The sequence below is a fragment of the Somniosus microcephalus genome, chromosome 33 (genome assembly GCF_052327205.1).
Source record: "Somniosus microcephalus isolate GS21.2 chromosome 33, FLI_Smic_1.0, whole genome shotgun sequence".
NCBI classification, from domain to species: domain Eukaryota; kingdom Metazoa; phylum Chordata; class Chondrichthyes; order Squaliformes; family Somniosidae; genus Somniosus; species Somniosus microcephalus.
Window position 1 is genome coordinate 19,364,267 of NC_141019.1, and position 23,200 is coordinate 19,387,466.

General features: G+C 50.1%; 1 protein-coding gene across 2 annotated transcripts in view; it reads left to right on the plus strand.

The window, feature by feature from the left end:
- Positions 1–23,200, plus strand: part of LOC147096986 (activin receptor type-1B-like) — an 81,339-nt gene that overhangs the window by 46,119 nt on the left and 12,020 nt on the right. For both annotated transcript variants that reach the window (XM_085972695.1, XM_085972696.1), the window contains 3 exons: positions 3,151–3,399; positions 8,353–8,583; positions 9,518–9,685. In XM_085972695.1, coding sequence (XP_085828821.1) covers positions 3,151–3,399; positions 8,353–8,583; positions 9,518–9,685 — 648 coding nt within the window. The remainder of the gene's footprint in view (positions 1–3,150; positions 3,400–8,352; positions 8,584–9,517; positions 9,686–23,200) is intronic.

The window sequence follows — 23,200 nt, forward strand, 5'->3', positions numbered from 1 at the left end:
TAGCCCGCATTTGGCATTGAATTCCGAAATCTAACCAACAGAAGCCGCGGAAAAGTACACTCTGCAGTTCAGGGCACCCTTCTGAGGTTGGGTGCTGAGGCACATTATGGGGGCAGAATAGAGGGAGCTTTGCTCTGCATCTAACCCATGCTGCACCTGCCCCGGGGTTATGTCGAATACTGTGTCCGACCTGTACCTAACTCGTCATTACAGAGGCCTTGCTCTAATGGTGTAATTTGGGAAGTGCAGGAAACTTTTTTATCCGGCACCGATGGGACCGGCGTGGTGCCGGTTTATCAAAAAGTCCGGATTACAGAGAGGTATAATTACTAAGGTACGAGAGCTCCGTACACGGCCACAGATCCAGCTGTCCCTGTTGCATAGCAACAGGTGCAGGAACCCCAGTTACACGGCCACAGATCCAGGAACGGCCACTAATATGAAGTAAAACTTACCTGAACCTACTCCTGAATTTTGCCGGTTAACAGAGATTTCCGGTTATTTAGGTGCCGGTAAATCGAGAGTTTCCTGTGGTTTGGTTCATGGGCATTCCCCCATTCAGGTCAGATAACCTGTTATGCGCTCCATAGGTCTACCTCTGCGCTCCCAACAGGGAGCTGTGGCTCAAAGTCAGGACCACGGTGTTGTAGGCCATTTCTGACCCACGCTTCTCTCTCATGCCCCTGCTGGGAGGGCATGATGGCAAAATTCGCCCTTCTGCCCCAGGTTCTGCACCCCCTCGCCTGCAAGCTTTATCGCCGTTAGATATCCATTCTTGGCACGGGAGTGCTGCATTGCTGTCCTTTTGGGTGAGACACTAAACCAAGGCCCACCTTGGCCTGTTGCTAATGGTTCTGGCAGATTATCAAAGATCCCGCAGCACTATTCAAAGAAGAGCCAATCCAGGGAGAGGAGCTCCTGTCCTGGCCAACACGTTCCTTCCCTCCAGCAACGCCACCGAAAAAAAAACAAAAGTCGATGAACTCTTCCTCCATCTCATTTCTGTTTGGGTAACCTTGCTGTGCGCAAAATGGCTGCTGCGTTTGCCTATGTAACAACAGCAAACGCACTTCAAGGCAACACGTTGGCTGGGAATCCCCGAGAGACGCGAGGCGCTAAATAAAGGCAATTTCTTTCCCTTTCGCTCTGGTTTTTTCTTTCAAAGAAAAAAACCTGCACTTGCAGTGGAGCAGACAGCACCTTCCCCCTCTCCCCAAAGCAAACTAGCCGAACCTGCAATAATCCACACCGTGCTTGGCGCAAAGCTTGATGGCTTTTTTCCCCCCTCTTAAATTCTTTCTGTTTTGAAGGATCGCTTAACGGACCCTTTTCAGTGTCTGCACTAAGTTTAGGAGATCAGTGGGATCTCCTAGAGCAGGGATGTCCAAACTTGTGTCTTTGTGGGCCGCATAGGTGGGTTGCATGGAGCCGGGGCAGGGCGTGACACATCTAAAGTTTGCCTCCTATGTTCTCATTTAATTTGCTTAAAACTTGAGTTACTGATGCCAACACATTGTGGTGTTCTGATACGGATTTATCCAGCAACACGACCCCTTCCGACCCTCCACGGTCCAGACGATTCAAATGGGGCGAACCCATCGGAGAAGTGCAACTAGGGCCGAGTTGCCTGTGCTTCTAGGCCCGGTTTGTCAAGGGGCCACGTGGTGCCTCGGCTGCAGGTTGAATGCCATTGGCGTCGATGGCGGGCATTGGTCGGATGAATAGTGGGGCCCACCGCCAATCTGTACCCATTTGTCGGGGTTCCCCGGTGAATTGAATGCTTCAGGTAGCTTGACGTTTTTGTGCTGTGTGCTGTGGTTTCGAAAAGGAGACGGCCGCTGTGCCAGGGTTCAGAATGATCCTTCTGAAGGTCACGGGTAAAAGTCTGTTCCTGCCACCTTCCTGGCCTTTTAGTCAATTGCTTGTTTTAATATTTAACGTGGGGAACTGCAGGTGAATGGAGGAGCCCAAACCGGCGTGTGTCGCGCTCTCTCGTTTGTCTCCGTTGATTCTGCTGCTCCTAATCGAAGCTTTATTTTGTTGCGTTGCCTGAGGCCGGCGCTGTGCGCGCGCAAACGGCGAGCCGCCTGCATTGAAGAAACCTTTCAAACTGTGCTGCTGCGACAATTGAAGCCTCCTCCTCCCAGCATGTAGAACGTCCCCATGTGAGAGGGGCAAGGGGGCGCGCGTGCATTCCTGGCTTTTTGTGGCGTTGAGCGAAGGATCGTGGGTGAGGTGAAGGCGCTGATCCTTGAAAGCGTGGACCTTCTGCCGCGGTGGTCTCCCAAGGTCCCTGACTTCACCCTAGCGCGTGTTGTTGATTGGTGGGCGAACCATCCACCTGCAGTTGGCCCCACTTTTTTTTTTTAAGCATGAAGCGTCATCATAGCTTGACGGTAAGTACCTGAAGGCAGCTCTATGTTCTTCTGCAGCTCCCCGTCGCTCTTTTTGTCTGCTGCTTTCCCCACCCCTCTGCCGGCAGTGCCTTATGGTCCCTTCAAGTGACCATTCTTGGCGTGCAACATCACAGCCAAACCTGGCCAAACCTGATGCTTTTCCCAGCAGAAGTCCCTGGAGAGCAGCAGCCTTATTTTGTTTTTTGGACTGGCTCTTTCTAGTTGCCTGAGCAAATTTGGCAAGTTGACTCTTCGTGTTGCTGCTGGTTGAACGAGACCTGGATATTGGAAGCCATTGGCACTCGGGGCAACATAAAAGCAGCTCTACATTTCCCATTTGCCATCAGTGGCACTTCTAAGTCTAAGCCACCCAAACCCGCCTTGTGCTGATAGGCAGTGGAAAGCCCACTTTTACCTGGGGCTCCTAGTCAGCTGCTGACAATACAATCTCTACGCACCTTGGAATAGGCCTGTAGGAAACTGACAGCAGGCTTCAAATGTAAATATGTTGCGACACAGTGGGAGGTAGTCTTCATCTCATTCTCCCAGGAGTTGGACCTTGCTAAGTGAGGAATGGAAGAGGGCCTCCTGTTGATTGTCAGCTTGCTTTAGTCAACATTGGGGAGGGGGATGTCCCCATTGCACATTAGAAGCCATGAGCTGGCCATTTATTTTTAAAGCATGGGAAAGTTTGATCTGATTAATGGACTTCTCGCTTTTCCTCCCCCCCCCCCCCCCCCCCCCCCCAAACCAGGTCCAAAAGATGAAGCCTTTGATGGTTGGGGCCCTGTGGAACTGGCAGCTGTGATTGCTGGGCCGGTGTTTCTCCTGTGCGTGGTGCTGATGGTGACCGTGTTCCTGTGCCATTACCATCACCAGCGAGCCTACCATGACCGCAACCAGCTGGACATGGAGGAGCCGTCCTGTGACCACATGTACATCTCCGAGGGGAAGTCGTTGAAGGACCTCATGTTTGATATGACTACCTCTGGATCCGGATCTGGTAGGGCTCATGAATGACTGGGGTTTGGGGGGAGGGAGGGTGGCGGGTGCTGTGAAGAGTAGGCCGAGAGGAGAACAGCAAAGAGAAACTTCTCAGTAAAGATCACTGATGAGTGGCAATCTATCTCTCTTCACCTCTGCTTCCTGTGCCTTCCCAGCAAATGGAATTCCAAGACCAGTTTTGTAATGATTCCGTTGGTGCCCCAGTTAAGATCAGTTAACGGAGCACAGATACAGAATCAGTCGTGGGGAAATCTAGAACGCGGGGGTATAGTTTCAGAATAAAGGGTCGCCCTTTTAGAACGGAGATGAGGAGGAATTTCTTCTCTCAGAGGGTCGTAAATCTGTGGAATTCTCTGCCCCAGGGAACCGTGGAGGCTGGGTCATTAAATACATTTAAGGTGGAGATAGACAGATTTTTGCAAGATAAGGGAGTGAAGGGTTATGGGGAGCGGGCAGGGAAGTGGCTTTGAGCCCAAGATCAGCCATGATCTTATTGAATGGCGGAGCAGGCTCGAGGGGCCAAGTGGCCTATTCCTGCTCCTATTTCTTATGTTCTTATGTTCAGTCCTGGGTAAGCACGGTTCAGCCCTGCACCAAGTAGCGACGAGGATCAAGTCTGGTGGCTTGAAGATGCAACTGGTTACAATGACTTTTTGTGGAGTTGCAAAGCAGCCAAGTTTAACGAGCGTTTAAATGAATACCACTGCTGGGCCCAGTGGTCCCGGATGTCCTGCTGTGACTGTCTATGACCTGACGTACAAAAGGAAAAGCCCATCAGTGCTCGCCCTGTCCATGAGACAGCGCATCCTCTCGCTCCGCCCTCCCCGGCTCGTCTAAGAAGACGGGCAATGGAGGGAGCAACAAGACTTCTGACCAAATGCTCAGGGTTCATTCCTGTAAAGGATCCCACCGCCCCCAGCACCACTCAGTGAGCTAGAAATTCAACTTGGGCGGCATCACATCAGCCGCTTGTTATCGGCCCCACCCACTAGTCGGTTCAGTTGAAGTCAATGGAGCTGAATATTGGGCGGGACGGTGACAGGCAGCCGATGTGGCACTGCCCCTTTTGTGCTGCCACCCAAGACTTATTTCTACTCCCCTGTTTCTGGGCTGGCGGTCGGGCGGGTGTCCCCTCGATCACTCCCCCTCTCGAACTGATTCCCTGGGATTAAGGCATTCCCTTTTATTTGCATGATCCATCCGATTAAGCAAAGGTGCCATTGCACGTCCTACCACTGGAGTACAGCTCCATATACAACAAACCTGATTGTTCTTTATCGCACCCCCCTTGCCTACCCCCCCCCCCATCTCCTGAAGGTGCTGACTCGTGCAGTCAATCCTGCAGTACCTCACCCAAATGGTCCTCCTTTACGAGTGAACCTAGGCGGTGAATGACAGCAGGTTATTCGGCCATGGGGAGCCACCATGGTTGTCGGTGATCCTATCCACTCTCTATAGGAGACGCAGAGTAGTGATCTGGAAAACCAGCTCATTTTCCACCTTCCCCCCCCCCCCCCCCCCCTCCACATTCCCCCCCCCTCTGGAGGCTCAATTCTAGCACCCCTACTGTTACCCGGCCCTTGATCAGGTACCTTTGCACAGAGCAGCGATTGATCTTGGGATCTTCCTGGACATTCTTGCTTATAAACGTTCCATGTTTTTTGGAACTAGGTGTTTTGGTCAGTTGCTCTGAAGGCAACTCAAGATTGTTGTCCAATACGATCATGGTCCTGCAGGTTCTGGAGGTGATGGGAGGGGGAGGGGAGTTGTTGGCAGAGCTAAGAAAAGGCCAATCTATTACAGTTGTTGACATGTTTTAGCTGTTGATGTTCGCCCCACCTTTGTTTCTGGTGTTGTAAATGTTTGGGTGCCTTTTGTATTGGGACCTTTGCATGTCTGTGGGGCCTGATGAGATGTCAATGGTTGATGTCTCGAAGGTTCTCTGCTGTTGACACAAAGGTGGACTGTTCCCAGTGCCGTTGAGGGCATGAAGGTAAGCATGCAGGTGCAGCAGGCGGTTAAGCAGGCAAATGGTATGTTGGCCTTCGTAGCGAGAGGGTTTGAGTACAGGAACAAGGATATCTTGCTGCAGTTGTACAGGGCCTTGGTGAGACCACATCTTGAGTATTGTGTACAGTTTTGGTCGCCTTATCTGAGGAAGGATGTTCTTGCCATGGAGGGAATGCAGCGAAGATTCACCAGGCTGATACCTGGGATGGCAGGAATGACGTATGAGGAGAGATTGGGTCGATTGGGCTTGTACTCCCTGGAGTTCAGAAGAATGAGAGGGGATCTCATTGAAACTTATAAAATTCTAACAGGACTGGACAGACTAGATGCAGGAAGGATGTTCCCGATGGCAGGGGAGTCCAGAACCAGGGGTCACAGTCTCAGGATAAGGGGTAAGCCATTTAGGACTGAGATGAGGAGGAATTTCTTCACCCAGAGAGTGGTGAACCTGTGGAATTCTCTACCACAGAAGGCAGTAGAGGCCAATTCATTAAATATATTCAAGAAGGAGTTGGATATATTTCTTAAGGCTAAAGGGATCAAGGGGTATGGGGAGAAAGCAGGGACAGGGTACTGAATTTGGATGATCAGTCATGATCTCATTAAATGGCGGAACAGGCTCGAGGGGCCGAATGGCCTACTCCTGCTCCATCTTCTATGTTTCTATGTTACCACATGGAGAGACGTTGGGAAAGCTTAAACCTATCCAGTGAGTTCCTTGAGGCCACATTTTGATTACAAGAGCCTTCTGCCTATTTAATGATCCATAGTGACCATTGTATAGCGATCCTTTGTGATAGCAATAAGACTTAGAGGGAAGACAGCGCAAACTGTGGCGAGCGGCAATCTCCGAAGCTGTTGTCTCACCTCTGAGTCAGAAGGTCGTGGGTTCAAGCCCCACTCGAGGGACTTGAGCCCATAATCCAGGCTGACACTCCCAGTGTAATGCTGAGGGAGTGCTGCACTGTCGGAGGCGCCGTCTTTCAGGTGAGACGTTAAACCGAGGCCCCGTCTGTCCTCAAGTGGACGTGAAAGATCACTATTTTGAAGAAGAGCAGGGGAGTTCTCCCCGGTGTCCTGGCTAATACTTATCCCTCAACCAACATCACTGGAAAAAGTACCGATTATCCAGTCATTTGTCTCCTTTATGCTCGTGGGACCTTGCTGTGCCCATATTGGCAAAGAGCAGGGGAGTTCTCCCAGTGCCCAGTACTGCTGAAAATGAACCGTTCGCTCGTCTCCTCCGTTCAGTCCGTAAGGGTGACCCCGAGCTTCCGGTGGCCTGTCACTTTAATTCTCCGCTCCACTCCCAATCTGACCACTCTGTCCTCGGCCTCTTACACTGTTCCCATGAAGCTCAACGTAAGCTCGAGGAACAGCATCTCATCTTTCGATTAGGCACTTTATAGCCTTCTGGACTCAACGTTGAGTTCAACAATTTCAGACTATAACCTCTGCCCCTATTTTTTCAGGCGGCAGCTGTTGATGATTCTGCCATCCCCATTTGTAACATTTAATCTCTCCGGCCTTCCACCCTATCACAGACCTTCCCTTTTGTTCTTTCCTCCCCTCCCCCCTTTCCCTGCCTCTGTACCTGCTTAAAACCTGTTACATCTCCAACTTTTACCAGTTCTGACGAAGGGTCATCGACCTGAAATGTTAACTCTGTTTCTCTCTCCACGGATGCTGCCTGGCCTGCTGAGTGTTTCCAGCCTTTTCTGTTGTTATTTCGGTGGTTCGTCTTATTGCTGTTTTGTAAGAGGTCGCTGGTGGCGAGGGACTTGGTGCGTTTGCTTGGCCAATGACCAACTCCCTTCAGTAGTGATTAATGCGAGACACTCTGCCATGTTTTGCCCAGCCTAATATGGGGGCGAACCGCAATGAGCGTGCCACCGCTGTCCGCGCCAAAGGTTTGAAGCTTTACATGGCGCTCGATGTGTAATGCTCATTCTCCTTGTTGTTTGTAGTGTACATTAATGATTTAGATATGAATGTAGGAGGTATGATCAGTAAGTTCGCAGATGACATGAAAATGGGTGGAGTGGTAAATAGCGAGGAGGGAAGCCTCAGGCTACAGGACGATATAGACGGGTTGGTCAGATGGGCAGAACAGTGGCAAATGGAATTTAACCCTGAAAAGTGTGAGGTAATGCATTTTGGGAGGACTAACAAGGCAAGGGAATACACAATGAATGGTAAGACCCTAGGAAGGACAGAGGACCAGAGGGACCTTGGTGTGCATGTACATGGATCCCTGAAGGCAGCAGGACAGATAGATAAGGTGGTTAAAAATGCATATGGGATACTTGCCTTCATTAGCCGAGGCATAGAATATAAGAGCAGGGAGGTTATGATGGAGCTGTACAAAATGTTAGTTAGGCCACAGCTGGAATACTGTGTGCAGTTCTGGTCACCACAGTATAGGAGGATTGTGATTGCATTGGAGAGGGTGCAGAGGAGATTTACCAGGATGTTACCTGGGCTGGAGCGCTTCAGCTATGAAGAGAGACTGGACAGGCTGGGGTTGTTTTCCTTAGAGCAGAGAAGGCTGAGGGGGGACCTGATTGAGGTGTACAAAATTATGAGGGGCGTAGATAGAAAGGAACTTTTCCCCTTAGTAGAGGGGTCAATAACAAGGGGGCATAGATTCAAGGTAAGGGGCAGGAGGTTTAGAGGGGATTTGAGGAAAAACTTTTTCACCCGGAGGGTGGTTGGAATCTGGAACTCACTGCCTGAAAGGGTGGTAGAGGCAGGAACCCTCACAACATTCAAGAAGCATTTAGATGAGCACTTGAAACGCCATAGCACACAAGGCTACGGACCAAGTGCTGGAAAATGGGATTAGAATAGACAGGGCTTGATGGCCGGCGCGGACACGATGGGCCGAAGGGCCTCTTTCTGTGCTGTATAACTCTGACTCTATAACTATGACTCCCTGTAGGCTTGCCATTGTTCGTGCAGCGGACCATCGCGAGGACCATAGTCCTTCAAGAAATAATTGGCAAAGGACGCTTCGGGGAAGTGTGGCGTGGAAAATGGAGGGGCGGCGACGTGGCCGTGAAAATATTCTCCTCCCGGGAGGAGCGCTCATGGTTCAGGGAAGCTGAGATCTACCAGACGGTCATGTTGCGTCACGAGAATATTTTGGGGTTCATCGCAGCAGACAATAAAGGTATGGTGGCTGCTTCTCTGTTTTGCTTTACATCGCCACTGGTTTAGTTGGGGTCGCGTCTGTGCGCGGGTGCCCCGGGTATGCGCTGCTGAAACCCTCGGCCTGAGATACAATGGCCGCCTCCTGTGCTGTAAACCTCCGATGGGTCGACAATCCTGCCGCGGGTGCAAGAGCAGCCGATTTTGGGATCCGCTCAAGAACTGCACTGTGATTCAGTGCCTTTATATTCTTGAACTCCCATTTTGCGGTGGTAATTCGGGGAAAGGTAGCCCATTTGTTCAATGGATTCAACTAGTCTTCCAGCAGATTTTTACAAATAGCACTCTTCAAATATGGTCCAACTATGTATGTTTTAAACAAACAACAGCAACAACTTGTATTTCTATAGCACCTTTAACGTAGTTAAATGCCCCAAGGCGCTTCACAGGAGGGTTTTCAGACAGAATTTGAGACCGAGCCACGTACTCGGATGTTAGGACAGGTGACCAAAAGCTTGCTCAAAGAGGTAGGTTTTAAGGAGCTTCTTAGGGCGGGACTTCCAGAGCTTGGGGCCTTGGCAGTTGAAGGCAATGGCAGAGCAATGGAAATTGGGGTAGCATAAGAGGCCAGAATTGGAGGAGCGCCGAGATGGGTTTCCGGGCGTGTTGGGACACCCGGCTGACGCATCCTGTTTTGACCAGGAGCTTTGAGGGACAAGTACATGAGGGAGAAAGGAATAGAAGGATATGTTGATGGGGCGAGATGAAGTAGGGTGGGAGGAGGCGCATGTGGAGCATGGACCAGTTGGGCCGAATGGCCTGTTTGTGTCTGTTGGTAATAATGGTGGTTATGAGGGCGCACCCTTACTATTATCCCTGATGTGTCTGCCCGCCCCTTTTTTGTTTTTTGAGTTGTGTTGCTTTCATTTTGATCTTTTCCATTCACCCCCCGCCAGATAACGGAACGTGGACGCAGCTATGGCTAGTGTCTGACTATCACGAGCACGGCTCGCTCTTTGATTACCTGAACAGGTATACGGTGACCGTCGAAGGACTGATCAAGCTGGCGCTCTCGGCAGTCAGTGGGTTGGCGCACCTGCACATGGAGATCGTGGGCACTCAGGGTAAGGCACTGATGAGATATCCTCCTCCCCCCGCCCTCCCCCGTTACAGTGAACTGGCACACCTAGGTTGCAGTTGCTAGGTAATAAGGGTGTCAGTTCTGGGAGTGTGTCTGTCTTGTCTTTCAGCTCTTACTGCATAACACTTAGCTCAGAGTGAGACGTCTGAAATCAAAATAGTAAATACTGGAAAAATGTTGCAGGTCTGCCTCCCATAGCTGCTTTTATGTTGGCCCGGTTATAATTCCCATTCTGGTTCCATGAGGCAGCGTGCGTAATCTGACACCCTTGTACTGCTGGCAGAATCATCGACCTATGACCAACTGGAACCCCGGGATGGGTGTTAATGTGCCATCGGATTAAGGGAGCAAGGCTCCGAAGTAATACAACAACTTGCATTTATATAGCGCCTTTACGCTCCGTGGGATGTTTTTGCTGTTAATCAGACAAGAATTGACACTGAGCCAAAGAAGGAGACATTAGGACCGGGTAGTTTTTAAGCAGTATCTTTAAAGGAGGAGAGAGAGGTAGAGAGGCGGAGAGGTTTAGGGAGGGAATTCCAGAGCTTAGGGCCCAGGCAGCTGAAGGCACGGCTGCCAATAGTGGAGCGATTAAAATCGGGGGATGCTCAAAAGGCCAGAATTGGAGAAGGGCAGAGATCTGGGGGGTTGTGGGGCTGGAGGAGGTTGCAGAGATTGGAGGAGCGCAGAGTTGGAGGATGGTTGTAGGGCTGGAGGATGTTTGAGATAGGGAGGGGCGAGGCCATGGAGGGATTTGAACACGAGGATGAGAATTTTAAAATTGAAGTGTTGCCGGACTGGGAGCCAATGTAGGTCAGCGAGCACAGGGGTGATGGGCGAACGGGATTTGGTGCGAGTTAGGACACGGGCAGCCGAGTTTTGGATGACCTCAAGTTTACGTAGGGTGGAATGCGGGAGACCAGCCTGGAGTGCGTTGGAATAGTCAAGTCTAGAGATAACAAAGGCATGGATGGGGGTTTCAGCAGCGGATGAGCTGAGGCAAGGGCGGAGACGGGCAATGTTACGGATGTGGAAGTAGGCGGTTTTGGTGATGGGTCGGAAGCTCAGCTCAGGGTCAAACATGACACCGAGGTTGCGAATAGTCTGGTTCAGCCTCCAACAGATACCAGGGAGAGGGATGGAGTCGGTGGCGAGGGAACGGAGTTAGTGGCGGGGACCGAAAACAATGGCTTCGGTCTTCCCAATATTTAGTTGGAGGAAATTTCTGCTCATCCAGAACTGGATGTCGGTCAAGCAGTCCGACAATTTAGAGACCGTGGAGGGGTCGAGAGAGGCGGTGGTGAGGTAGAGCTGGGTGTCGTCGGCGTACATGTGGAAACTGACGCTGTGTTTTCGGATGATGTCACCAAGGGGCAGCATGTGGATGAGAAATGGGAGGGGGCCAAGGATAGATCCTTGGGGACACCAGAGGTAACGATGCAGGAGCGGGAGGAGAAGCTGTTGCAGGTGATTCTCTGGCTACGATTAGATAGATAAGAATGGAACCAGGCGAGTGCAGTCCCACCCAGCTGGACGACGGTGGAGAGGCGTTGGAGGAGGATGGAGTGGTCAACCTTGTCAAAGGCTGCAGACAAGTCGAGAAGGATGAGAAGGGATAGGTTACAACGGTTACAGTCACATAGGATGTCATTTGTGACTTTGATGAGAGTTGTTTCAGTACTGTGGCGGGGCGGAAACCTGATTGGAGGGATTCAAATATGGAGTTCCGGGAAAGATGGGCACGGATTTGGGAGGCGACAACACGTTCAAGGAATTTGGAGAAGAAAGGGAGGTTGGAGATAGGACGGCAGTTTGTAAGGACAGCGGGGTCAAGGGTGGGTTTTGAGGAGTGGGTGATATCAGCAGTTTTGAAAGGGAGGGAGACGGTACCTGAGGAGAGGGAACCGTTAATAATATCAGCTAACATGGCGGGGGTGCTGGGGGAGCCAGGAAGGGAAGCTGTTCACACAGGGTGTCTGTCCCTGGGTCTCTTCACTGCACTGTCCACCGCCAGCTCCTGATTCACTCCCTCAAGGGAGGACAACTGATCACAGGATTCGATAACAAGTGCAAAAAGGAAAAGCACGTCGGGTGGGCATAGCGGGTCCTTTTTACATCAACTGTCAGATTGCAGTTTACAGTCACTTGTGGTACATCATCCACTCCTTCCATGTAGTCAGGCGTGGCTCAGTGGGCAGCACCCTCGCCTCGGAGTCAGAAGGTTGTGGGTTCAAGTCCCACTCCAGAGACTTGAGCACAGAAATCTAGGCTGATGCTCCAGTGCAGTACTGAGGGAGGGCTGCACTGTCGGAGGTGCCGTCTTTCAGATGAGACGTTGAACCAAGGTGCTCTCAGGTGGACATAAAAGATCCCAGGGCCACTATTGGAAGAAGAGCAGGGGAGTTGTCCCGTGGCCAATATTTATGTCTCAACCAACACCTAAAACAGATTACCTGTTCGTTATCTCATTGCTGTTTGGGGGAGCGTGCTGTGAGCCAATTGGCTGCTGCGTTTCCCGACATTACAACAATGACTACACTTTTTAAAGGTTGCAAAGCGTGTTGGGACGTCCTGATGGGCGCTATATAAATGCAAGTCTTTCTGTAGTGTAAACAGAGGCTCCGTCCTTCCAGTTCAACTCCTCACGTGAGTACAAATGATTACAGCAGACTTCTGAAGAGGGTGGCGGGGGGGCAGGGTGGGGGAGATACTTAACCACACCTTTCAAATGATGCAGTGTGTTTTATCAATGGCTGCGCCAGAACCGGGAGCCTGGTGCACTTCCTTTGCTGGGAGTTGAGGCCGGTGGGCCGCCTCGATACTCTCCCACGAAGTGACGTTTCTCTCGCGCCCGCTCCCACGGCTCCACAAATCGCCCACGAGATTGGAGAGAGACAGTCCACAGAAAAATTCTTATCCTTTCTAAGAAGGGAACCTGTTGAACAGACGCTGATCCAAGTGAGGTCACAGGAAAAGGCCCGCCCCTCCAAAGAGAAACCGATGGGGGAAAGATTGCGGCCCAGGTTGTGGTGATTCACACACCAGCCTGATGAGCAACTATTCACGCACGGGTTTAACCGCTCTGTAAATCTAGGGATCAAGTTCTCTCTTCCACTCCCTCCCTTCTTCGCAGGAATGTGATTGCGCAACAGGAAACATTAATGTTCTTAAGCTTCCTTACCCAGAGAGTGCTGAGAATGTGGAACTCGCTACCACAGGGAGTGGTTGAGGCGAATAGCAGAGATGCATTTAAGGGGAAGCTCGATAAACACGTGAGGGAGAAAGGAATAGAGGGTTATGTTGATGAGGGGTGGGAGGAGGCTCGTGTGGAGCATAAACACCGGCATGGAGCAGTTGGGCCGAATGGCCTGTTTCTGTGCTGTCCCGCAATGATTTCATTATGCTGCACGCACATGCTGAAACCTGGTACCCTCCATAAACTTGAGCGGCCTCACATCTTCCACCCTCCATAAACTTGAGCTCATCCAAAACTCTGCGCCCGTGTCCTAACTCGCACCGAGTCCCGTTCACCCATCACCCCCTGTGCTCACTGCCCCGTGTCCTAACTCGCACCCAGTCCCGTTCACCCATCACCCCCTGTGCTCACTGCCCCGTGTCCTAACTCGCACCCAGTCCCGTTCACCCATCACCCCTGTGCTCGCTGCCCCGTGTCCTAACTCGCACCGAGTCCCGTTCACCCATCACCCCTGTGCTCGCTGACCTACATTGGCTCCCAGTCCAGCAACGCCTCGATTTCAAAATTCTCACTCTTGTTTTCAAATCCCTCCATGGCCTCGCCCCTCCCTATCTCTCTCACCTCCTCCGGCCCCACAATCCCCTGAGAGCTCTGCGCTCCACCAATTCTGGCCTCTTGCACATCCTCGAAGTTCATCGCTCCACCATTGGCGGCCGTGCCTTCAGCTGCCGAGGCTCTAAGCTCTGGAATTCCTTCCCTAAACCTCTCCGCCTCTCTACCTCTCTCTCTTCCTTTTAAGACGCTCCTTAAAACCTACCTCTTTGACCAAGCTTTTGGCCACCTGTCCTAATATCTCCTTGTGTGGCTCGGTGTCAAATTTTGTCTGATAATCGCTCCTGTGAAGCACCTTGGGACGTTTTACTACGTTAAAGGCGCTATATAAATGCAAGTTGTTGTTGGTCCCTATATTGCCAATTGGTGTCTTTCTATAATCTGGGATGGAGCAGTGGGCAGTTGATACGGCAACAGTCTCTTGCAACCAGATTTTACAACGAGATGAAAGCCTTTTAAGCGTGCTCCACCGGAGCCAAGCAAATGGGATGTTCCAATGTGGGCATGGTGCAATAATGTCGCAAGCTTTGGTACAATGCACTTCCACAGGCAATTCACACCAAGAGCAGCCTTTATTTGGCAGGAGATCCCTGCATGCCAGGCTGCCCCAAAAGAACTATTTATAGGAACAGCAGGAGGCCACTAAGCCCTGCGAACCATTCAATGGGATCATGGCTGATCTGTGACCTAACTCCATATACCCGCCTTTGGCCCATAAATAATACCTTTGGTTAACAAAAAGCTATCAATCTCTGATCTAAAATTAACAATTGATCTAGCATCAGTTGCCAATGTTCCAATGTAGCTCAGCGTAAGCTCGAGGAACAACACCTCATCTTTCGATTAGGCACTTTACAGCCCTTCTGGACTCAACATTGAGTTCAACAATTTCAGACCATAACCTCGGCCCCTATCTTTTTTTTTCTCTCTCTCTCACGTGGCAGCTGTTGATCATTCAGTCAGTGCCATTTACACATCATCTAGAGCCATCTTTTGTTTCTTAACTTGTCCCATTACCATCTCCTCTTGCCTTGCACCATCATCCCTTTTGTCTCTTAATCTCTCCTGCCTTCCACCCTATCACAGACCTTCCCTTTGGTTCTTTCCTCCCCTCCCCCCTCTCCCTGCCCCCACACTTGCTTAAAAATCTGTTCCATCTCCAGCTTTTTCCAGTTCTGACGAAGGGTCATCGACCTGAAATGTTAACTCTGTTTCTCTCTCCACGGATGCTGCCTGACCGGCTGAGTGTTTCCAGCAGTTTCTGTTTTTATTTGATTTCCAGCATCCGCAGTATTTTGCTTTTGTATTGTATTATCAATTGCCGTTTGCGGAAGAGAGTTCCAAACTTCTACCACCCTTTGTGTGTCGAAGTGTTTCCTAACTTCTCTCCTGAAAGGTCTGGCTCTAATTTTTAGGCTAGGTCCCCTAGTCCTAGAATCCCCAACCAGCGATGGTTTACAGCCAGCTGAGAGATCAGGTCACCCAATGCCGAATGCTATCGATTTGTTTTTGGTCAGAGAAAGACAGGAAAAAAAGAGAATTTGCATTTATATAGCACCTTTCCTGACCTCCGAACGTCCCAAAGCGCTTCACAGCCAATGAATGAAGTACTTTTTTTTTGGAAGTGTGGCCCCGGTTGTAATGTAGGAAACGCGGCAGCCAATTTGTGCACAGCAAGCTCCCACAGCGGTGTGACCAAAGCACCGAGCGAGACCCTTGCTAGGAGGGCATCAGCAGCAGAAGAAAGGGGCGCGGGCATGAGCTGAAAGGGGGTGGGTTGAGGAAGCATGACTTCACTGAGAGGATGGTCTGTTTTTGGTACGGAGGGAGGCTGCAGGGACAAGTCGCCTGGGTCTCTTCAAGGTCCAATTGGCGAAGTATCTGCAGGGACAAGTCGCCTGGGTCTCTTCAAGGTCCAATTGGCGAAGTATCTGCAGGGACAAGTCGCCTGGGTCTCTTCAAGGTCCAATTGGCGAAGTATCTGCAGGGACAAGTCGCCTGGGTCTCTTCAAGGTCCAATTGGCAAAGTATCTGTAGGTCCTGGAAACAAAACCAGCAACCACTGCTAATGCTCAACCACATCTTTGGAGAGAACTTTTCTGAACCTTCATCAAAATGTTATTGGGCACAGCTGCCAGGCCAGCAGGCAGGTGGACTAGCTGGAGCTATGCCACCTATGAGGTTACAAAATGCTACTGTTCAGAGGGACCTGGGGGTCCTTGTGCATGAAACACAAAAAGTTAGCATGCAAGTACAGCAAGTAATCAAAAAGGCAAATGGAATGTTGGCCTTTATTTCAAGGGGGTTGGAGTATAAAAACAGGGAAGTCCTGCTACAACTGTACAGGGTATTGGTGAGACCACACCTTGAGTACTGCGTACAGTTTTGGTCTCCTTATTTAAGGAAGGATATACTTGCATTGGAGGCAGTTCAGAGACGATTCACTTGGTTGATTCCAGAGATGAGGGGGTTGACTTATGAAGAAAGGTTGAGCAGGTTGGGCCTATACTCATTGGAATTTAGAAGAATGAGAGGTGATCTTATTGAAACATATACGATACTGAGGGGGCTCGACAAGGTAGATGCAGAGAGGATGTTTCCCCTCGTGTGGAAATCTAGAACTAGGGGGCATAGTTTCAGAATAAAGGGTCGTCCTTTTAGAACTGAGATGAGGAGGAATTTCTTCTCTGAGGGTCGTAAATCTGTGGAATTCTCTGCCCCAGAGAGCTGCGGAGGCTGGGTCATTAAATACATTTAAGGTGGAGATAGACAGATTTTTGCAAGATAAGGGAGTGAAGGGTTATGGGGAGCGGGCAGGGAAGTGGCTTTGAGCCCAAGATCAGCCATGATCTTATTGAATGGCGGAGCAGGCTCGAGGGGCCAAGTGGCCTACTCCTGATCCTAGTCCTTATGCCGTCACTTCCAGCGGCCTTCAAATTTTCGATGTTTCTAGCACTCTGCTGGCAGCAGCAACGGGTCGTTTATAAAAATAGAGGCTACTTCCGATTGTGTGAAGGTCGCCTCAAGCTGATCAGGTGTTGCTTCACCTCTCCCTGCAGACTTGTCCGAACTCCTCAGGGTGGCTGTTTGGTGTAGGGAGAGATGGAAGTTCCTTTTGGACCTGCAAAGCAAAGGGCGGTGCAAGATTGTGCTGATCGGCAGCAACGCTCCCGGTTTTTTTTGGATTTAAGATCATGCGAGCGTTACATTAAAAGCTGGAAAAAGCAGACCCTGCGGACTGGCTGGAGGACTGAGCTTGCCTTTTCTTGCACAGCATAGTTGGGGTGTACACGTTGCAGAGCCGGCATCTCTCCACTTCACCTGACGAAGGAGCAGCGCTCCGAAAGCTTGTGATTTCAAATAAAACTGTTGGACTATAACCTGGTGTTGTGACTTCTTACATTTGTCCACCCCAGTCCAACACCGGCATCTCCACACCACATCAACAGCAGATAGCACATCTGAAGACAGAATGGTGTACCACAGAAAACCACTAAACCAATAGAGGTTCCCACGGTGCAGAATTGACTTTCTCCACCCCCGCCCGCCCGCACCCCCACCCTTCACCTGCAGGCAGCCAGCGATCATTAATGGTCCCTTTGTCAGCAGATCCTGCCGTTAACACAAGGAGATTCTTTTTTCACACAGGATGCCCATTAATGCGTTTGCTGTTTAATCACGACAAAAACCTATTTTAAAAGCTTGCCTTTGTTTGTCCACGTAGGCAGGCAGTGTCCCGTCAACTGCTGTCAAAAGGTTTCGTGTTAAAGGCAGACGCCTGATTTCCTTTGGACCCACTCTGTTGGCTTTGAATCTCTTCTGTTTATAGCCACTGTGTGGGCGTTTCTCACCGCTCCTGGCAATAGTGCCCTTTTTTTTTTTATAGCGCTCCTCACAGTGCGAAGATAGGGAGAGAAAATCTTATTAGCTAGGGGAGGTGAAGGAATAGTCAGTATTAACAACAGCAACTTGCACTTATACAACGCCTTTTGACGTTGTAAAATGCCCCGAGGCGCTTCACAGGAGCGTTATCGGACAAAATTGGACCATGGGTGATTAGGTCAAAAGCTTGGTCAAAGAGGTAGGTTTTAAGCAGCGTCTTAAAGGAGGAGGAGAGAGGTGGAGAGGTTTAGGGAGGGAATTCCAGAGCTTGGGGCCTAGTCGGCTGAAGGCACGGCTGCCAATGGTGGAGCGATGGAAATCGGGGATGCGCGAGAGGAGTCGGTTTTAAAGGGGTGTAGTGTGTTAGATCCGTGATTCTGAGAGTATGATGTTTTTCAATAACCACACGGATGCTGTAACTTAACAATAAACAGGTATTTACTGGAGGAGGGTAGTCTCAAGACTGGGGGTACAGAGGCATGCGCAAGGCTTATATACAGGTGTGGTACTACAGTATACAGGAGCTGTAAAAGTAGTTCTGTCTTAAAGGTACATACACTACAATTCCTCCCCTTTTAGATTAGTAGTACCCCTAATATTCAAATAACAATTAACACTTTAACATGTACATTAAACAACAATAGTCCATTTATAGATTCAGTCTTTGGGGCGGCTTCCTGACCCTTTCGGGATAGCGCCTTTCCTGAGGTTCTTGCTCTTGGTGCAGAGGCGATTCTGGCCCCTTTTCATCGGGTAGTTCATCGGGTTCCACTGCTACTGGTTCTGAGGTAGATGCTACCGGTATGTCGGGTTCATCCCCAGGTACTCGAGACATGGGGTTGACTCGTTCCTGTGACGCTAAGATCTGATCGACGTGGCGTCTCACAATGTTCTCCCCGACATCCACTGTGTACATTAATGGCCCCTGCCTTGTGCATATCGTTCCGGGTTGCCATTTCTCTGTTCGATAGTCACGGGCCAAGACTGGTTGCCCTACATTGAAGCTCCTTGTCAGCTTCTCATTGATGTGCTGGAATTGTTTGTCCTCAACATTTCTTCACACATTTGGTCTGAGCAAGTCCAGACGAGATCTCAACCTTCGGTTAAAGAACGTCATGGCCGGGGTCTGGTTGGTAACTGCATGTGTCGCGTTTCGGTAGGCTAGTAAGAAATTGTCCACCTTATGCTGTAGTGGAATTTCATCGTCGCACATGGCCTTTATCGCCTTCTTAAAGGTTTGTACGAACCTCTCAGCCAATCCATTTGTGGCTGGATGATAAGGGGCGGATGTGTAATGCCATACCCCATTCCTTCTCATAAATTTTCTAAACTCTTCGGACACAAACTGTGGTCCATTATCAGAGCAAATCTGCTCTGGCAAACCGTTTCTGGCAAATATGGTCCGTAGGACTGCAATCGTTTTCTCTGTAGTGGTTGAGGACATTTTTATCACCTCAGGCCACTTTGAATGAGCATCCACTGCTATTAACATTGAGTCCATGAATGGACCAGCGAAATCAATATGCACCCGTTGCCATGGAGAGGAGGGCCACTCCCATGGGTGTAGAGAGGCATGTGGTGGTGCATTTTGGACCTTCTGGCATCCTGAGCAGCTCTTAGTTAGGTCTTCGATTTGTTGATCGATTCCCGGCCACCACACATAAGCCCTAGCAAGGCTTTTCATTTTCATTCCCCCCAGATGACCTTCATGTAGCTCATTTAGCACTCTCTCCCTTAACTTGGGTGGAATCACCACTCTGGATCCACACATCACTGTCCCCTGGCATACTGACAGCTGTTCTCTTCTGGATGAGAATGCTGGCAACAGTGAGTCGCCATGTGTTGGCCATCCCCTCACCGTCAAATCATATACCCGAGACCGCGTCGGATCATTGCGGGTCTCCTTCTCTATATCCGCGTTCGTTACTGGCAATCGTTCAATTATTGACGAATAAAATATCTCGATAGGGTCCACTGCTGGTGCTTCCTCCGCAGTAGGCAGTGGCAGGCGCGATAGCCCATCAGCGTTCCCATGCTGTTTCGTGCCTTTATATTCTATTTCATATTGATTCGCCCCTAGAAACAGGGACCATCTTTGTAACCGTTGTGCAGTCATCACTGGAACGCCCTTCTTCGGATTAAAGATGGAGACAAGTGGTTGGTGGTCAGTCAGCAAGGTGAACTTCTACCCATACAGATAGTGGTTGAATTTTTTTACTCCCCATACTAGGCTGAGGGCCTCCCTGTCAATCTGGGCGTAGTTGCGCTCGGCTGAGGTTAGTGACCGAGACGCAAAGGCTACTGGCCTCTCCAACCCGTCTGGGAATTTGTGCGACAGCACCGCTCCAATACCATAGGGTGATGCATCACATGCCAAACGAATTGGTAGTGCTGGGTTGAAATGGGCCAACGCCTCTTTTGATGTGATCAATTCTTTACACTTCTGGAAAGCTCGTCTACGTTCGTCATTCCACTTCCATGGTACCCCTGTTTTCAGTAGGGTGTTCAGTGGGTGTAATACCGTGGACAAATTTGTTAAGAACTTGTGGTAGTAGTTTACCAGCCTGAGGAACGACCTCAGTTGTGACACATTTTCCGGTGCTGGAGCCTTGACTACTGCCTCAATCTTTTCAGGGGACTTATGTAACCCCTCTTCATCGAGATCTGTTTCTGGAAAAACTCGCACTTGTGGCGATTAGCTCGTAGCCCATACTCCTTTAACCTGGTGAGCACCTTCTCCAAGTTGGCGAGGTGATCACTCTCATTTTCGCCCGTGACCAGGATGTCGTCCAAATAACACTGGGTCCCTGGAATCCCTTGCAGGACTTGATCCATTGCCCTTTGCCAGACAGCCGGAGCCGAGGCTACCCCGAACACCAGCTGGTTGTATTGATAGAGACCTTTGAGTGTTAATCGTAAGGTATTGTTTCGAAGCTTCTTCTACCTCCATTTGCAAGTACGCCTGGGCTAGATCAATTTTGGTGAAGCGTTTACCTCCAGATAGCAAGGCGAAAATATCCTCAATTCGTGGAAGTGGATATTGTACCGTGTGAAGGACTGGGTTCACTGTCACCTTAAAATCCCCACAGATGCGGACCTTCTTTGGTTCCCCAGGCGTATTACTCAACGACCTCTTCATTACAGGAACGATGGGTGTAGCCCACTCGCTCCAGTCCACTTTGGACAGTACTCCTGAACGTTCCAACCCTTCCAGCTCTGCTTCGACAGCTGGTCTGATCGCATAAGGCACTGGTCTGGCCTTAAGAAACTTTGGGCTTGCATTTTCCTCTATTTTAATCGTTGCTGTTATGCCTTTTAGTGTTCCGAGTCCCTCCTGGAACACTTCTTTTGCGCCAGTTAGCATTTTTGAAAGTCGTCCAGGTGTGACGTCATCATCCTTTTTGGCCTCAACCTTCAGTGTCTGTATGGAATGCCAATCTAATTGTATCTTCCGGATCCATTCACGTCCTAGCAGTGGTGGTCCTCCATCTGGCAATACATATATATCCATTTTCGGTATTTCCTGGCCTTTTTATATCACTTTCACCCTTATTTTTCCTTTGGTGTAGACTTTTTGCCCCGTGTACGTCTTCAAGACAATCTCTGTAGCTTTCAAGGGTATATGTGAAAATAGCCGCTTGTAGTCCCTTTGGTTTATGACTGTTAGGGCTGATCCTGTGTCCAATTCCATTTTCACTTGGACTCCGTCTATCTTGAGTGTAACCCAGATAGTCTGGTGATCCTCCATTTTGGTTACCTTATGTAGTTTCAGACAACCCAGCTCCTTGCTTCCGGAGTCTGTGTCACTTTTCTGTTCGTCTGAACTACTGTCCATCACCTGGTGTACCTTTTTGTACTTCTCCTGTGGAGATTTCTTACTGTTGGTTTTCTTCCCAGACCTGCAGACTCTTGCTATGTGTCCTGCTTTTCCACACTGTCTGCACACTTGGTCCTTGAACCAACAATCCTTCTGGTCATGTGTTGTTCTGCCGCAGCGATAGCACTTCCCTGTTCCATAGGACATTTCATTGGTGCCATATTCTTGCGGTCTCCGTTGTATCTCTGCAGCGCCCCTTGCGGCTGCTTCGTGTGATACTGCCATACTGAAAGCCTTGTCTAGCATACGATCCTTTTCTGATAGAAGCCGTTTCTGGGTTCCTTCACTTTGTAGCCCACACACAAACTTGTCCCTTAACGTATCTGCTAGTCCCGCTCCAAACTGGCAGTGTTTCGATAGCTTGCGCAGTTCCGTTAGGTACTCAGCATAGCTTTCGTCTTTGTGTTGGTTCCTTTTATGGAACTTAAATCGTTCTGCTATCAGCAGCGGTGTGGGGTTTAAGTGGTCCTGTAGGATTTCTACTATGCTTTCGAAATTCTTGTTCACCGGCTTCTCTGGGGTTATTAGATTTCGCAGTAACCCATAAGTTTTTGCACCCATGGAATTTAATAAAACCAGTGCTTTCCTAGCATCTGGCACTTCATTCGCCCTGCAGTACACCTCAATACGTTCCACATATGTCGCCCAATCTTCGACTTCATTGTCGAACGTAGAGATCCTACCACTCTTCGGCATCCCTGGGTGTGATTTACTGTCAAAAATGGCATCTCCCGTACTTCCCCTTCTTCTCCGCTGGCACAAAATGGCATCTCCCGCTCTTTCCTTCCTTCCCGCACTCGCCCTTCTTCTCCGCTGCGGCTTCTAAAAATGGCGTCTCCCGCGCTCTTCTTCTCCGCGGCTCAATGGCATCTCCCGCGCTCTCCCTTCTTCTCCCCGCGGACACTGTTCAGCCCTTGAGCCCTGGCTGTGCTCTGCGCGTTTTTTTTTTCTCGACGCCGCTTGGTCCTGAACCCGGCTGTTGCTTTACCCTCTCTCTCTCCGTTTTTTTTTTTTTTTTTCTCAACCCCCGGCTGCGCCCTGTGCATTTCACCCTCTGTCTTACCCCGTCGACGCTGCTCGGCTTTATCTCCGCCGTCGGTCGGCTCCAGCCGCCGCTGTCCGGGAAGGGTCTGCGCTGGACCTGTCGTCAGTCTCTTGCTGATCGTCGTGGCTGGGGAACCAAGCCCGGCTCTCCACAGCCTCCCCTGCGATGTTCACTCTCTGCCGGACGACTGGGCGGTTGCTCGTGGTCGACGCCCGTGTTCCTGGCCTCGACTTTCTTGCACCGCCCTCCCGGAGCGAATCCTCGAAGGGAAATGCAGAGTTGCAGGTAGATTCGAATCGCCACTGTTAGATCCGTGATTCTGAGAGTATGATTTTTTTCAATAACCACACGGATGCTGTAACTTAACAATAAACAGGTATTTACTGGAGGAGGGTAGTCTCAAGACTGGGGGTACAGAGGCATGCGCAAGGCTTATATACAGGTGTGGTCACTGCCGGTACTACAGTATACAGGAGCTGTAAAAATAGTTCTGTCTTAAAGGTACATACACTACATAGTGAGGAAGGGGGAATTTTGGAAGGGGGTTCCAGTGGATGGGGACACAATGGCAGAGAGAAAACTATGGAAACATGCGTTGATGATGCTCCGATAATTTCTGCGCCCCTCCCCCCCCCCCCCACCACGTCTTCTTTCTTGTACTTCATTCTTCATGTGTGAGCCTAAACATCATTTTGGCAGGCTGTTCATCCAACAAAGCCTGATCCTGTCCTCCCCCTTGGGAGGGGCACGGGCAGGGTGATGCGCAGTGAATAAGTTGCCTCGGTTGTTATGGGTACTGGCATAGTGAGTGAGAACCTGCTCCCATCACCCATAGCAACCAGGGCAATTTATTCACTTTTTAAAAAAAAAAATTGAGGCCCCTGGT